Source organism: Petaurus breviceps, unplaced genomic scaffold (genome assembly GCF_028583685.1).
Source record: "Petaurus breviceps papuanus isolate PSGF00001 unplaced genomic scaffold, PetGlider_PUasm1.0 90903, whole genome shotgun sequence".
NCBI classification, from domain to species: Eukaryota; Metazoa; Chordata; class Mammalia; order Diprotodontia; family Petauridae; genus Petaurus; species Petaurus breviceps.
In genome coordinates this window covers 4,354,196-4,372,268 of record NW_027187376.1, presented here as the reverse complement: position 1 = coordinate 4,372,268, position 18,073 = coordinate 4,354,196, and the positions used below count along the sequence as shown (strand labels likewise).

Here is an 18,073-nt window from a genome sequence, read left to right as displayed (position 1 = left end):
AAGATAAAAGAGAAAAAAAAATGGTGAGGAGGGACTTGAAGAAGATGCCTGAAACTTTAAAATGCAAATGGAAAGAACACTAAGAAAAATAATTGATAATGGGTTACTGAACAGACAGTGAATATTAGACCTAGGCTCTGATAGCTTGGGCTCTTTTACTGATGTTTTTCAAGATCATGAAAAGACACATGAGGCCAAAGTAGCTAAACTATAACATCAATCCTATTCCTCAGTCATTAATACTATAATCAGACAGAAAGAAAGATTCTGCAAAACTAATAAAACTTCTCACTTTAGACTTTCTGCTGGCTGTTTTCCTAATTTCTTTGCCTCCTGCTTTTCATTTGAACAGGATAATAGCTGTGTTCAGGGTTGCTAAAGAAAAGTAAGCCTGTTAGAACCATGGAAGAAGTGCTAATATCACTTGCATTGTTGTCTGAAGATTAAAAAAACAACTACTACATAATATTTCAAAGTGAGAAATTATATCTATGGAAAAAATCACATGACAAAGAGTGAAATTCCTTGCTTTGTTGACACAGTGGAAATAAATGAGAATGAGAATGTTTTTAAAGAGGCAATTCTTTTACTCAAATTACAAAGTCTTTCTGTCTGTCTGTCTTTCTGTGTGTAATATATAATGCTGTCCTCCTATTTAAAAATCCACCAATTGAGGGCATGGGTTTTGATTTGTTTTCCTACAAGAGATGTTGGATTGTCATTGACCTTCCCATCCTTGACTTGATCCCCTTTAGATACTGGTTCAGAATGGTGGACAGGGGTTATGATGTCATTGCTAAAGACCAAACTCCACCTATTGATCATAGTGTGGGGGGGAGGGAGAGGGCAAAGGGGGCTGTAACAAAGATAAGTAGAGTTCAATTGAGTTTTAGGTCCCTTCCCCCTCAAAAAAAGGCTTAGGGTTGGCTAAATTAAATGAGAACTATTCTCTTAATTACTACCTTCAACATATTTAAATGTCTTTGCTGAGGTGGAATCCTTGATAGTAACATTTTATATCAAAAAGTACAGATTGATGTAGCAGTAATGGTCATTTCCATTTTAAACAAAAAGCTAACCAAGCACAATCTATTTTCCCAACTGATTCTTTGTCTCCCACATTCTGAACATTATTTGAGGATAATCTTAAGCCATACCATAGACATCATACAAAGTCAATGTTACATGCTATAGTTTTTACTTAGTTCAGTCTGATGCTTTTCCTAGGTCATACAACAACACACTGACCATAGTAAGATTGAAGTGAAATACCTTGGTCAGAAGAATCCAGAGTGTAGAGCAGATGTTTAACCGACTTCTGGATGGTCTTGAATCCTTCGTTATTCGTGACACGTGGAGAAACCTTCTGCACTACCAACAGAGCACTAACGAGTTGAAAAACAATTAAACCAGATTGTGTTTCAAGGTTTACAGACAGAAACAAAAGGTTACTCAAGTGGAAAATGGCTGGAGAGTAGGAAATTATTCCTATAACATAACAGACAAGAGGCTGCCTTTGTAATTTAATTACTTGTTTGCCTATTCATGCACAAAATCCCAGCATGGTGTTCTCAAGCCCGAGTGGAGCATGACATTCGCAGAAAACCCACAGCCTCAAAGTACCATTTGTTTTTTAAAAAGCCAAAAAATGAAGTAAGTAAAGTTCACATTAGTTTGACATTCTGCTGTTAAGATTACAAATGAGAGGGTAGGTAAAAGAAACAAGAAAAGATTGGAAATCATGTTCAAGGTTTAATAACAGAACCATCGAATCATAAGTTTACAGCTGAAAGGGACTTCAGAGGTCATCAAGCCCAACAGTCTAAAAGAAGATTGAGAATTGAAGAATTTAATGACATTTTTTAAATGCATTTTTTTTTTTCAAAATTACTCATATTTTAGCCAAAGACCTTCTAATTCATTCATGGTCAGTGAGACCATAGACAAAGAATGTTAGGGTTAGAAGGGACTTTTTTTCCCTCCAGACCTATAATTTCATTGGTGTAAGGAATTGAAGCTAAAAAATTAAGGGCCTAATTAATTTACAGCACTTACATAAACCTGTTTTTGCTTCTACCAGGACTAAGGACTACTGACAAGAAAGAATGATTAGCATATTCATATATTACGCTTAAGTTTACATTTTCTCTTCCAAAGCAATGGGTCCCTTAAGAAAGTTCATTTCTCCTGATGATAGCAATCTATAAATTAAAATGTTTGCATCTTACAAATAGTGAGTTTTAAAATACTTATCAAAGAGACAGACATTCAACATTTTCATTTACTTAGAGTGGTAATCAAAACAAAAGGCTTTTATTAATTGATCACCTTTAGGCAGACAAGCTGAGATTTTAGTTCATGCATTTGATGAATTTTCTAATTGTTCTCTGTTGCAGAAACTAACCTGTAATTGGTATATCTTGTGATATTTGCATATATGCAAATGTTTATGAATATTTACATATATTTGCATGTGTGGATATAATGTAGTGAATATATATGTATACTGAATATATATATACATATATTCATTATATAATGTCCCTGTCTCTGCCACTATGTAGCTATTTGACCTTGGGCAAATTCTTCAGCTTCTTTGAACCTAAATTTATCTGTTAAATGGTAAAAATAATGCCTTGCCCTCTCTACTTACAAAGTTGTTACAAGGATCAAATAAAAGACATCAATTCCTTGGTGGAAATTACTCTGCAAATGTTTTATAAATGCTAGAGTTCTGAACAAATATACATCATTATCAATAGTAATGGTGGTGGCAGATATTATTCAGTCAACAACACTTTCATTCCAGTTTCCTAGAAAGACCTGAGAAGTTATTTAGCATCTGAAGGAAGCATTGGACTAACAGGTGTCTCAGATCACGTATAACTCATTTATTTTGGAAAACACCAGGTTTCAGTTGCCTTTGAAAAAGGATTTCAAGAGATTTAAAGGAAATAACTCCTAGGTAAAATATGTTTATTTAAATATTTGTTCTAATAAATGGGGGAAACCATCCATCATTCAGTTAAACAATAGGATGTGAAGAAACTTGTCTAAAGGCATACATGCAACTCAAATCATAGAAACAGTGTAGAGTAAAACATGAATGAGGATGATCTGGGTCCAGGCTCTGAACTGTGAATACGTTGGTGGTCACTGGTATTGAAGAATTTGATTCCATAAACTGAAAAGGTATAATTCTACTCCAAAGTAACAAAATGCCTATTCTCTGATTCCCCATTGTATGATTTAATTATTAGGCAGCTAGGTGGTAGAGTGCATAGAGAACGCTGGAGCTGGAGTAGGAAGCCGTGAGTTAAGGTCTAACTTCAGGCACCAGCAGCTGGGGCAAGTCATTTAATTGTCTTGTTTCCTCAACTATAAAACAGGGATAAAGATAGCATCTGACTTCCAAGGCTGTCCTAAGAATTAAATGAGATAGTATTTGTAAAAGCACTCATCACAAAACCTGGCATGTAGTAGGCACTTATAGAAATGTTTATTCTCCCTTTCAAAACACTAAAAGAATTCTAAGTGCCTTGAGTTTATCTTATATCATTAAGTAGTTCACAGATGGCTGGCAATCCAGGAACAGGTTCACTCTCTGTGATTTAGAATTCAATAGTAAATCTTCATATTGGCCTTCTTTCCCACACCAAGTCTTCTCTTTGGGGTACAGAGTATAATACCTTTCCCATATTCCAAGGCATGTAGGCAGACCATATGTACAATAATAGAGTCTGGGACTTACTTTGATAGGTTTTCAAGTGAGTGGATCTCATATTTAATGAGTGTGGTCATGGAGTGTTGATCCTAGAAAGGATGCATCCTCTCCAATATTCCTCCCCTCCATTCATTGCATTTGGTGAAGGGAACGTCTACCTAAGGAAATCCCTCTAATGACAAAGATTAGTACTTGCCCTATAACTTACTGTTTCAGAGCAAGAGTTGGCAAATTAGGCCAAGACTAAGAGTGGTTTTAATATATTTAAATAAAACTTAAAATATAAATAAATAAAGTAATTTACCAATCCCTGTTTTAGAGAATTGCCAAGGAGGATGTGAAAGTTTAAGTGTCTTATTTAGACGACTTAGTTTTAACTTAACCATTATTAGACATAGGACTTGACCAGGTCTTCCCAACTCTGTGGTGCCCTTCAAATGTCATTTAACCCAATGTTATCTAGGACAATCACCTTTGCCTTGATCTTTTGGTCCCTAGAGTTTGACTTCTGAATTCTACCTTAAAATCCAACTTGTTGGGCCTGCACTGGGATCTCTGCCCAGTTTTATAGCCCGCCACCTGGCCTGGATGTCAATGTTTTCCTCTCTGAACAAATGAAGGGTAAAAAAATATATCCTTCTCTCCTTGTCCCCCTTCCATTCCCTTCCCACCCAGCCCCTCATTCTTCCCACAATTAGTTATATGGGTGACAATGATTTGAAATATTTTCTCCCATAAACTCATTTTTTTTCACCTCATTTATTCAAAGTGGAAATTTCCCTAAAACACCCATAGAAATAATATAAAGAAATGAAAGGAAAAGAATGGCACACTCTGGCTAATATATGTCCAGAAGGCAATACATACCTTCTCTTGTATAGCTTTTGGGCGTTCTCTGTTTTATTCAATTGTGTCACAACTGCAATGTTATTGAAATCTGATTTGGGTGATTTGGGGTTTGTAGCCATTTATCACCGAACCAAACAATCCAGAGGAAGTGAGGAAGAGTATTGATGAGACTCATTTGTGCCTACTGCTAGTTCACTAATGACCAGGGCAGGAGCAGGGAGGCCACAAGCTGGGAGATAAATATTGTCAAGCTTGAGGGGTTCTTTAAGGAACACCTTGCCAGTAGAGAAACATTAATTAAAGGAGGCCCGAGTAGAGAAAAAGCTTTACAAATTGGGGATTAAGTAGCCACTTAAAGAATGACAGTTGTTTAGGACCAGATAAGACAATCAAATGGCCCTTGTTGTTTTATAAGCTACTGCTGTTTCTTTTCTTAAAAAAAAAATTTCTGTCATAGTAATATATGGTGGCTATAATTATTATCTAGTAATCCTAGATATCTAGTAATTATCTAGTTATATAATTGTAACAAATAACATTTCTCCAATTTTTTAAAAAATACTAACAATTATTAGCATTTATACAAAGTTTTAGGTTTGCAAAGTGGATTACAAATATTCTCATTAAATCCTCACAATAATGCTAGGAGGTAGTTATCCCATTTTACAGAAGAGGAGACTGAAGTAGAAAGATTGAATTTCATCTGAGGTCTTATTGTTGTCTTTCTGACTCCTTGTCCAATGACCTATCCACTGTGCTGCCCGGTTGCCTCAATGGAATCTTCTTCCAACATGCTTTGCTCTATTGGGTTAGCACATAGAGTATCTTTTGTTTCTCCACATGAAATTCACATGAGGGTTTTTTTTTTTTTTGTTTTTCTGTTTGTTTTATCTAGACTTGTGATTACATCAGTGTTAGGGAACTTTAAATGTGTAAATTCCCTATACTGAGGCAAACCAGCAAGTCTTCTCTGACTTATGATGTTAAAGACTTGACAGGCACAACCAGGAGTCTGAATGCTAATCGAAGCATACTATTTTCTTTCTTTTTTTTTTTGTTTATCATGGTTTTTCCCTTTTGTTTTTTTCTTTTTCATGACATGACTAATGTGGAAATATGTTTAATATGATTGTATATGTGTAATCTATATCAGATTGCTTGTTGTCTTGGGGAGGTAAGGGTGGAAAATTTTAGAACTCAAAATCTTATAAAAGTGCATGATGAAAACTAAAAATAAATAAATATTTTTTTAAAGAGAAAAAAAAATTAAATAAAAAGAATTGGCAGGATCACACATGGTTAAGTCATTTGCCCTGGGCATTCACTCAATACTCAAACCCAGATCTTCATTCAAAAACCTATAATCTACTGTCCCATTGTCTGTCATTCTCTCACACATTCACAACACTGGATATTCATGTGAAAATTCTGTCTACATGGCTTTTTTTTCTGGAGCACAGGCTCTTTTTCTTAGGTTGACCACTTCTTACCAGTGTGGTAAAGTCTCAAACTCAGATAGAAATGAAGGGTCACCAAATTGTACATAAGCATCCTTGGTGGTGGCATATTGACTTAGAAAACCACAAATTAATATTATCTATGTTGTATTGCATTTTTATTTATTTCTTAAATATTTCTCAATCACATTTTTAATCTGATCTGGAATGTTGTCAGGCTGCAGACTCCTCGAGGGCTTTGCACCTAACATCTCTGGCATAGTGGATAAAGAGTTGGCCTTGGATGTTGGACAAATGTTAGCTTTGTGTTAAGTTCTTATTTCTCCAGACCACACTCTTAGACTAAAAGTTATAGAGAAAGTGCTAACCTGAATTGAGAGAGGGATTTCCCCCTTGCAGATTTTTCCCTAAACCAATGAAATCAAAGGTCCAATTCTCCCTATCCCTTACACATTAAAGAAAGGATGTGCTTTCTTCTTATTAATCAACCTGCTTTGTCACATTGAAAGGAAGAAGACTGTAAGAAGAGAAACTGACAAAAACAGTTCAGTACCATGTTTTTGGGAAGGCAGATGGATTTTGCAAAGGATTGTAAAGATAATAATTACATTTCAGACATTTAAAACTGAATGAACCATGTCATGTACTTGAAAACACCCTGTAAAGAACATTCTGGCACAAGATCTACAGGATATAGTCTAAATTGACCTTCACTCAACTTGCTTCTGTCATACATAATGTCTGTGATTACATGGTGTGGGATTGTATGCTTGGCATTTCAATGAACTAAATGCCTTTCAGTGGCCTTTATAGGTGACCTCTATACTGTGTTTATAAAAAAGCCCTTCTTACCTAAGTCTCCTATTCTCTTACCTGTTTGCCTTATGGAGGATATCCAATAACTCCTTTAGTTTTGTGTCGTCTTGGAATAAATTGGGGACACTTGAGAGAAACTGCCACAATGCAGTTTGGTCCTGTAGTTGTGAAAAGAATGATAGCACTTTGGCTGACTCTTGGAAGACTATCATTTGTTTGTTGGGGTCATTTGACATCTGAAGGAAACAAAAAAAGAATTACCAAAGGAACAAAGAAGATATTAGGACAGTTTTAATCTTCTTCACTCACTGATTTAGAAAATGTCAAAAATCCAGAATGTTTTTTTTTAAAACCACCTCTTTCAGAGCTAACTTCACTCTCATTTCTTAAAGTCCCAACCCTCTATGACACTTTTACATATAATAAAATTATTTTTTTTCTATATTTGTAGACTTCTTGGGATAGGCAAAATTGCTTTTTTTTTTTTTTTGGAGGGGGAAGGCAGGGCAATTGGGGTTAAGTGCCTAAGGTCACACAGTTAGTAAATGTATGAAGTATCTGAGACTGGATTTGAACTCAGGTCTTCCTGACTCCAGGGCAGTGCTCTAGTCACTACACCATGTAGCTGTGCCTTCAAAAAGGGGCAAAATTGCTTTCTTACAACCTGTCTTATGGGCACATGTTTTTTATTATTATTTTCTCTTAAAAGAATTTAAGCTCCTTGAGAGCAGGTTTATTTTGTTTTTCTCTTTGTTATTTAACAAACACTTATTGATTGGTTGATCATAAGCTTTCCATAAAATAGGAACTTTCTATTAGGTAGGGAAAATTAGAACCAGACCACTGCAATTACACTGAAAATTATTAAATTGTTGTTAATCTACATTCCTTTAAAATATTTTTTACTATTTTATTCTACAAAGTATTAAAAATGGATACAGTGATTGTTAATGTCTTTTTGGGATGCATAGAGAAGGGAAATTAATTTCTTAGATATAGGGGAATGGTCTTAAGTATAAAATATCATGTTTAGATTGCTAATTTAAGGCTCAGCTTAACTGCTACCTTCTACATGAGACTTTTTCTCCTCCTTCTCCCTTAATGCATTCTCTACTCCCCCAGCCCTTCCACCTCCTCCCAATCACTTTGAATATACATTTTATTACTTATCTGTGAGCATAGAATATAAGGTCTTTGAGGGCAGGAACTGTATTGGTTTCTCTTTTTGTATACTCAACACCTAGCAATAGGCTTTGTTGATAGTAGGCATTTAATGAATGTTAATTGAATTGTATTCCTAATGTTTCTTTGGGAACCACAGGAGAATGCTCTTTAAGATAATCTGTAATATTTTTACGTGGAACATTGACCAGATCCCATTTATGATCCATCAGGGAATGACACAGCTGAAAGAGACCTTAGAGATCATCTCTTGGCTGATTCCATTTAACAGATGCCCAAACTGAGGATCATAGAAGTTAAGAAGTGACAAACCACAGAGTGGTAGTGAGGACCAGAACCAGATGTTCTGATTTCCAGTTTAGTGCTCTTTCCACCACTTGTCAAGTTAATTTCCTTATTAATGACCATTTCAGGTTGATATGTGTTACTATTTTTTTTATTATTGCTACACTTTCACATATCACACATCTTGAGGCATTCCCATAAAGATCTCAAACACACGTAAACCCTAACCCACACTGAAACAAAGCCTTGTCTCATTACACATGGGGCAGGTCTGCTTTAACAGCACTGCAACCTTTTGTATTCAATATTGAAATTATGGTGATCTTTCATAAGGGAGGATGTTGCATAAGATGAAACAATTTAGGAAAACACTGAGGAGACACCTCTACAATAGTGGGGTGTAGATATTATGAAAGCAGGGAAATATTCCCTTGAGCATTGCACCACAGATGTAGGTCACTGCTGGGCCCCTTGACTCAGGGTGACTCAATGGCAGAGGCAGGATGAGAAATAGGTGGTTTTGACTCTGCAACTTACCTGAGACAGCTGGTTTCTTATTTCTTGGATAGATGACTCCAAGAGGGTTATGTTGGAAAGACAAAACTGGTTGAAAATATTTTTCCCTAGAGTATCCAGTGAGAAAGTATCATCAGTTGTATAGGATGGATGGTTCTCACAGATTTCTCTTCTTAGGCTTTCCGAAGTTGAGTTTTGCTTTAGCATCTAGAGAAAGGAGACAGCAATAGCAGTCAGTATAAAAGACTCAAATGTCAATGTTCTAGGGCTCCTGGAAATGATCTTTACTCTAAGAGGTAAACCAAACTTGTGTTTCCACAAGAGAATATGTAACATACAATAAGTCTTGTATTTTCTGGGAAAGATAGGAAAAATAATGGATTAGAAAGTCTTGGGAATGTTAGTTCACATTTCACTCTACTAGGATGAGAGTGCCTGCTTATCAACATATCTAAACATATCAACTCCTTCCTAGTACTTTAGATAAAATCCACACCTCAAAGGCCAGAGGAGAATTCCATTACTTTGCTTATGTTAATGGTGAAGGAAACTTAAAAGATCCTGGGTTTGGCCTTTTATCAATTAAGGAAATTCCTTTAAAAGAATTTATGTCTTGGTTTTTTTTTTTTTTTTACTAAGTAAGGTATAAAGAAAATGAGAAATGAAAGCAGGAATGGAGACCCTAGTGGGGGTGGGTTTTAGGTGTCTTTCAGATTCGCTGATGAACCCAAAAGTGCCTGGCCAAAGGGAGGCAGATGGGAAATTCTAATTGGAAACAGGGCATATAAGCCTTGCATTTGTCTGAAGCAAGAGTGCCCCATTAGGAACAACCCATTCAATGGTGGAATGAATGTTAAAATAAACAAAATAGAACTCTGCTTCACAATGAGTATTATCCTTTCTAGAAGTGAGCATATTTCTCACATTTATGAAAACCAATCTGTCTTTAGTAAATGCCAAATTCAAGAAAAACTTAATAATTTCACTTAGAATAATCCTTTGAATACAATGAGCACAAAAATGAAAGAGTGTGTGTGTGAGAGAGGAGTAAAGAGGAAAGAGAAGAAGGAGGCAGGGAAAAAAGAGAGGGGAGGGAGAAGAAGGAAGGGAAAAGGGGGAGAAAATTTGGGGAAATTCTTGTCACAAATAAAAATACAGAATTTGCATAAGCTATATTTAAATAAATTAGTTTTCCTTCTCTGAACTAAATAATCTAAATATACCATGGAATGAAAAATCTCTGCAAGCAAAAGACAATTTTAAGGCATGAAATTTTCTTTCTTTTTTCTTAGCAGGGAGTCACAGAGACTTGGGAGGCACACCTACATGTGAGACTGCCCAGGAGATGTTGTTATCTTTGAACTGTGCCAAAAAAAAAAAGAGTACCCTAAGTATATGTGTTCTAAGAACTCTAAGTATTCATTTGTGAATTCTAAATTTTGATTTATTCCTCTTTTGTGATGCTTCTCTTCCAACTGAGTCATGGATCACAGAATTTTAGAGCCCAAAACAACCTTAGTGATTATTTAATCCAACCTTTTCAATTTTTCACAGATGAAAATCATGAGTTTCAGGAAAGTTAAACTTTGTGTGGAAATGGCCCTTGGGAGGCTCAGATTCTAGATCTGTTGGACAGTATCTTCTACCATGGAAGAGCAATGTGACTCTGGACAAGTCACTTCAATTCTCTGGAATTCAGTTTTCATTTGTAAAAAAAGAGGGATTTTGACTGGAAGAGCGCAAAGCTCTTTCAGCTCCAATATTCTAAGATTCCAAGTGACTTGTCCAAGGCCACACAGGTTAAGTTGGCATATATAGGACAAATGAGGTCTCCTGACTCCTGCTTCAGATGTCTTTCTACTCTTCTGTTCTTTTCCTCATCATGAAAAGGAGTATGGAGCCTAGGAATGTCTGTGAACCAAGTCAAACTGCTTATAATTAACAAATACTCTTAAGTTAGAAGTTTTGATAATGGAATTCTCTTATTGCAAGGGAGTCTCTGATGCACCACTCAGCCTAAAAATTGGTCACATTCATTACAATTGATTAAACAGTAAAGGCATTTGCAGAGGCACATTTCGCTTAACTCCTACAATCCTTAAGAATTTAGTACCTGAGCATGATCAATACAAAAGTCATCCACTGTCCTCTGTCTCCTTTGCTGACTCTAAATATCATGGGAAAAGACAGAACAACTGAGTGTAGAAAGAACTCTGAATGGTGCATTGTCTGTGCTTTCATCTATTGACATTTACTTTATACAAATATACATGAACATGTCCTAGGATTATTCATCTGATCATACCTGGAAGGGCAACAAAAACAGTGATGGAGGAGGAGGAGAAGAGGTAAGTCAGGATTGTTTGCAAAGGGAATAATTTGGCATCCTGCTTCCTTTACACCTTCCTCTAATTTTCACCACATGTGATACGGCAGAAAGACAACTAACTGATCTTGGACTTAGGTTAGACCTACATTCATATCTTACCTCTAATACTTACTGGTTGTGTGACCATGAGTAGTTGACTCAACATCTTAGAGACTCAATTTTCTCATCTGTAAATGGTACTAATGATAACTACATTGCCTATTTCACATAGTTGGTTAGGCTGAGAATTCAACGAGATGGGAAGGGCTTTACAAACCTGAATATATCATATAAATATCAATGAATACTATGAATTCTTTTACTGGATTACTGATTTCTTTATTCACTGGACACTACTAGACAAATTCCAAACATATCATCTCATGCAAATTGAGAAAATCTTGGAATTTTATCACTATTGAATAGTCTTATTTTGGGGTCTTGGTCAATTAATAAACAAGTATTAAAACTCTGTGCTAGGCACTGTGTTAAACACTGAGAACATGAAAAAGAGGCAAAAGACAGTTCTGCCCTCCAGAAGCTCACAATCTAATAGTATAAACAAACATATATACAAAATCTTGTACAAATACACACATATTTTGAGATGCTATGCCACTTACCAGACTAAAATGCAAGATGGCTTTAGCAGAGGATAAAATAAGACAATATCATTTTCCCCTGGCTTACACACTGACCTTTAAGTGGCTTGAGACCAGGAAGGAGTTGCCATTTTAGGATGATTCCAAGAAAGATTGGATACTTCATAGTGTGCCTGGACTGATACCCAGATCTCCAGAGACAGGACTGGACTAAATGACAAGAGTCGCTTCTCTTTACAGTGATCATCATTAACATGGATATTTTGTTCTATTGCATATTTTGTTCTGTTGGAGTAGCAGTGGGACAGGGAATGCCTTGCCCATTTTGAATTTCAATTTGCCCTTTATGTATGAGCATAAGTATTGAGCTAGTGTTAAATAGAATTGTATGTGTAGAGCCCATATTAGATTGCAAGCTATCTTGGGGAGGGAGAAAGGAGGGAGGTGGAGAAAATTTAAAATTTATGGAAGTGAATGTTGAAAACTAAAAATAAATAATTTAATAAATTGGGGAAAAATATGTATTGAGCTATTTATTCTACATGAAGAGTTAGCTTACCCCCAAACACTTGACCTATATAAACATATACATTTTTGATGGATTCAATTACTGAATAGTATCTAAAGCCAAATATAGGGTATCCCAAAAATCTTGGTGCACTTTTAAGCTAATAAAATATAAGCTGTTTAAAGTTTAAGCTGCTAAAATCTGCACTAAGACTTTTGGGGCACCTTAATTCTGAGCAGTAGGTAGGACATGCATTATTACCCTCATTTTACTGATGAGTAAACTAGGGTTTAGAAAAGTGATGTAACTGGCTAAAAGTTACAGATATGTCAGAGATAAAGTTGAAATTCATGTCTTTTTTTTTTACTCCAATCCCAGCACTCCTCCTAATAATAATAGATATTTATTTAATGCTTTAAGACTTGTAAATATGCTTTCCATACATAGTCTCATTTGGTCCTCCCTACAACCTAATATGATTTCCATTCCACAGATATGGAAACTGAGGCTCAGAGTGGTGAAAGATGGTATATTGGTGATAGAGTGCTGTACTTGAGTCAGGAACACCCAAGTTCAAATCCTACCTCAGACACTTGATAGCTATGTGACCCTGGAAAAGTTACTCATTATCTCTGGATCTCAGTTTCCTCATCTATAATATGAGGAGGTTGGGCTTCATGGTCTCTAAGGGTCACTTTCAGGTCTAAATCTGCAATCCTAAATTTAGTTTGCCCAAAATTAGGGTCAAAGGGGAGATTTGAATCCAGATATGCCTGACTCTAATATAGGATTTCCTTAACTATGCCATACTACCTCAGATAAAACTTTGTTATTAAATACATTTTCTCTTACTTAAATTAGCATTAAATTTGTTATACATCTGGACCTGATAGAACAAATGCCATGGAGGTAATTGTACTTTCAATTATATGTGGACAGTTTAAACAGTACTTTTATTTAAAAACAACAACAACTATTTTTTTTTTTTTTGGTCCTGATGGGAGGTTTCCTTATTTTTCAGTACCCAAATATGGTATTTTCTTTATTTCTGAAGTCCCTAAAGTTACATCTATCATCTTGCAGCTTAGTAAACTTAAAAGTGAGCAGATTCACATAAATGATTAGCAGTAGAAATTCTGCAGGTAAGATTTCCAGAAGATGTTATTAAGGGTAGAACATTTCCCTCTTTGGGGAAAGATTTGCAACAGGAATGTGCCGCTCTCATTTTTTCAGAGGCGACAGCATAGATGAGTCAGCAAGTTTGGTGTGCTTTTTTAGCCCGGTTTTCTTTTCTTTTCCTCGTTAAGGGATTAAAGGATCCTGTCTTATGACACCTTCCATCTTACCAAGGGGACTTAAAAATGAACTAGCCAAAAAGGAAACAAATATAGGAGACTCACAAGAGTCTGGAATTCTCTTATGAGGAAACATTCCAGCCTCTGGCTCCAAAGAGGAAGGATGCTAAAAACTTTAAGGACTATATTATTATTTTTTTTTCTTTTTGGAGTAACTTGCCCAAGGTCACATAGCTAGCTTTTGTGTGTGTGTGTTAAGTGTCTGAGGTCGAATCTGAACTCAGGTCCTCCTGTCTCCAGGGCCGGTGCTCTACTCACTGCGCCACCTAGTCTCCCTAAGGACCATATTCTTTAGGAAATCAAAGACTGAAGCCATGTATTTATTATGAAAAAGTTTCCAGAGTTGTGTTAGCATCTACTTTCTTGCAAAATTGACTTTCTAGAACTTTAATAGACAAATGCACCAAAGGAGAGGAATTTTTACTCAGGAGGAATGGTCCGGAATCATAACCATCAATTGTAATGACTGACATTTAGAGCACATTTTAAAGTTTTCTGAGACCTTTGCATTACTATCTTATTTGAAACTCACAACAACCCCCAAAGGTAGGTGAATTTTCATTTTTACCTTCACCTTGCATTCAGCTTTAAGTGATGATGGAAGGTGTTTATAACTTCATGTAGAAATATTCGTCTCAAAGTCCTATATGGGGTACCTCATTGAACCCCACATCTATTCTCTATAGTTTATTCATTATGGTGTGCATACTAAAGTTACCTTTTCCAAATCTAGAATCCGTTCAAGCACTTGACTGCTGTTGAATGTGGGGATGGATTCAGTTACACTGGTTTCTAAATCAGGTCTTGAGCTGGAAAAGACTGTAAAAATAATGAGAGAATTAGTATGCCAAGCAAAAAAACAATTGGAGAATGACTATTAGCCCATTAACCCTATAGGGATAATGAGCACCTTTGTATACCATAGCCATCAAAATCAATGCCTGATATGTGTCTGTCTTAGAAATTTCATCCTGACTTAAAAAAACAGCAATGACTATAAGTTTCTGACTGTCCCTCCTGCCCCCACTCCCAAGCAATCTTTTAGATATTTTAACTCTAGGTTAAGTCCTTATACTTCTTTACTGATATTTTGCCCAATCAATCAAGTCCTATCTATGCCTTTCTTAAAATTTCCAGGTGGCATGACAGATACAGTGCTGCACCTGGACTCAGGAGGCCCCTAGTTCAAACCCAGCCTCTGACACTTAACTTTTTATGTGTGCAAGTCATGTAACCATTATCTGCTTCAGTTTCCTCATCTGTAAAATGGGGATAAATACTAGCAACTACCTCCCAGTTTATGGTGTGGATAACAATAATAATAATATTTGTGAAATACTATGTAAATGGTAGCTATCATTATAATTATTTTTGCTGTTCTTCTATCCATCATTTCAGACATCTATCTTAAGGACTTGCCAATATACATGAAATGATGATGATTTTCTTTGTAAATATTCAATTCAAAATCTAAAAAACCCAGAAATTCTCTCTTTCCTAAAATTATCCATCATAGTTATTTCAATTCAAAGTCAAAGGTTGGCATCATCATCCCAGAATGTAATGCTCTCTTTCCATTAAGTAACATTCAAAGGAATTCCATGAACCATGATTTCTACTGTGATACCCATCCCTAACTTTGCAGAATCCATTCAGTGGGATAGCCTTCATATCTTTATAATAGGTATTCATCAAGTCAGACTTTTCAATAAACTAAGACCTGAGAAATCTAATTTTCACAGCAAAAATACCATCTGTATTCAAAAATGATGTTCTGAGTCATTAATAGCATGTGTGTTTAAGGGTTTCTTTTTTCTTTTCTTTTTTTAATGTTACTCCAATAGTGATAAGGAATTGATGGATTTACATCTCTTGTCTGATGTCCCCGTTATAACCAAGGTCATACACTGATGAGAAGAGAGGTACTATCTGTGGCCATAAAGAAGAGCCCAAATAGTCAGCCCCCATGACTCATATAACCCCAGCTTCATTACATCTGTGTTTCAACAAAGAGAGCTAAGCAAGCCACCACAGATGAGTACCTGTGTCTGTGTGTTCCCTACAGACTAACCTTGACCCCACTACATGAAAACAAGGCTTCCTTCATTCAAAAGGCAGAATGCCATAGTAAATAGAGTACAAAACTGGGTAACAAGAATCATAAAATCTGACAATTAGGAGGGGCTAATACATGATACCCAACAAGTGGTCATCCAGCCTCTATGTGAATAGAAAAGATTTGGATTCAAAATTAGCTCTATTATACATCAGCTATGTTGCCTTAGGCTAGACACTTACCCTTTTTGTATCATAAACAATCCCTTAGAACAATGGAGGGTTCTCTATGTTGACAAAAATCACAGATCCTGCCATTAATTAATTTATCCCCACCAACATTGCTGTGAAATCATTCAATATCTTTATATCTTAACCACTCAAATATTGCCATTTCTCAGTGACAGTAGAAAACAGACATGCAATCATAACTATATTTTTAATTTATGAGATTCTATAGTAGACAACCAGTGAAGACATCCTGGGTAACAGTGACAGGGAGGAAGAAGTTTCTAATCATTTTGTTTGCTACTATATTCCTATCTCCTAAATTTTTTTAGAGTTCCTCTTGGCTCCTAGGAACTGGGCACAATCCCTGATCTTACATGGTCAAGAGCTGTGAAGGTTGCCCATGCAATCATTAAGGACTCTGCCAACTGAAGAAGGCTTTGATCTACATATTCTCAAGAATACTATGATATGATATGGTATGATGTATAACATGATAATATAATATAATGTAATGTAATATAATATAGTATAGTATAGTATAATATAATCAATATAAATCACCATCACCCCCAGGCAACCATAAGGAATGTTGCGGTCTCTTAGGGATACCTTCTGGGCATTCCATTTCAGTTTGGAAAGTTGAGACTAGAGAACAGACTTTCAAAAGATTAGACCTTCACTTGCTTTACCAAAAGAACAGAATAGCTTACCCAGTGATGTATTCCTTTTTTCTGGAAATTTAGCACTCCGAGGTGATGAATTACTGTCCTTTCCCGGGCTGGATGACTTTCTTTGGATCTCACTAGAGAGGGATAAGAAAGAATCCTATAACTTCACACACACTAATTTACCACTGAAGTTACAGCAATGCATCATATAGTGGGTTTCAGGGATGTGATACCATTTTTCCATTCTCCCTCCCTTAATCTACTTTTCAGAATTTTAACGGATGAACACACAAAGATTTACATGACCAATGTAAAGATTCTTACAAGGTGAACTTTTATTCATGTGAAATGGTCCAGAAGATAGTTAGGGAAAGTTATTTTTACTTTAACCTTGTATTAAGCTCTCAAAAAAAAGAGATGAAAAGTTTCATAATGAAATATGAAAGCTTATATCATAATCCATTCTTTTACTAGAGACTAGACAAAAAATATGATTTGAGGGCAGAGAAGGGTACATGAAACCTATTTATTTCTTAACATGAAAGGAAAAATGTCTTTCCATGTGAAGACATTTGAAAGGATATTTGGATATGACACAAGATGAGTCATTTCTGTGACATATCCAGATAAATGCTAAAACATTTCTTGTAAGTATGTTAGTACATTTAGTAAATTCATTTCATAGAAATAGCTTTTTAATTTCTGTAAGACAATTAAGTGCCCAAACAGGGTTACTCTACTACAGGGAACAAAAACAGAATTTGATCAGACCAAAATTTGGGAGGGGACATCAAATCATAGAGGAAGAGCTGGAAGGGGACCTCAGAATTGACCTATCTAATCCAGCCTTCTCATTTTACAGAGGAGGAAACTGATTTGTTTAAGGTCACACAGGCAATCAACCTCAGAGGAAGGATTTGCATCCCAGTACACTGACTTTGAATCTCTGTAGGAGTCAGCCTTTACATAAATACAAGGGCCAGGGGAAAATGGTCATTTGGGAGAAAGGAAAAAAACATTTTATTAAGGAGAATGTAGACTTTACCTCTAGATTTGGACAAATATAACGTGTGTGTGTGTGTGAAGATTTCTGGTCTAGTGTTTAACACAGCAGCTTAGTTAAGGTGTATAGAGATTCCATGTCAGTAGTGGAGAGGAAAATTTCTTTTAACTATTCTTGCTATATTTGACTTAATCTTTGAAAATCAGACCAGAATTTTCATACCAGACTTCTCTGTTGTTTTCTGATTTAGATGGTTTCTTCTTGAAATTTGGATCATTTCCTTTCTTTCTGTTCCCACTTTTCAAACAGAGAACAGAAGTAGCATTTGTTTGCTTTCCTTAATGTTTTTCCTGTCTCTTCCTATAAAGTGTGCTAGGTGCAGCCAAAGTCCTGCATTCATTCATAAGGTGTATGTGAATTATTCATGACTAGATACTGCTCCCTTAAGTCCTTG

At 35.8% G+C, this 18,073-nt stretch overlaps 1 protein-coding gene across 1 annotated transcript in view; it reads right to left on the bottom strand.

The window, feature by feature from the left end:
• The window catches only part of ABCA12 (ATP binding cassette subfamily A member 12), a 239,402-nt gene that overhangs the window by 121,374 nt on the left and 99,955 nt on the right, over positions 1-18,073 (bottom strand). Inside the window, exons 4-8 of the mRNA XM_069075204.1 lie at positions 16,659-16,750; positions 14,381-14,481; positions 8,851-9,036; positions 6,904-7,082; positions 1,273-1,385 (exon numbers count right to left, since the gene is read on the bottom strand). Of these exons, the coding sequence (XP_068931305.1) occupies positions 1,273-1,385; positions 6,904-7,082; positions 8,851-9,036; positions 14,381-14,481; positions 16,659-16,750 (671 nt within the window). The remainder of the gene's footprint in view (positions 1-1,272; positions 1,386-6,903; positions 7,083-8,850; positions 9,037-14,380; positions 14,482-16,658; positions 16,751-18,073) is intronic.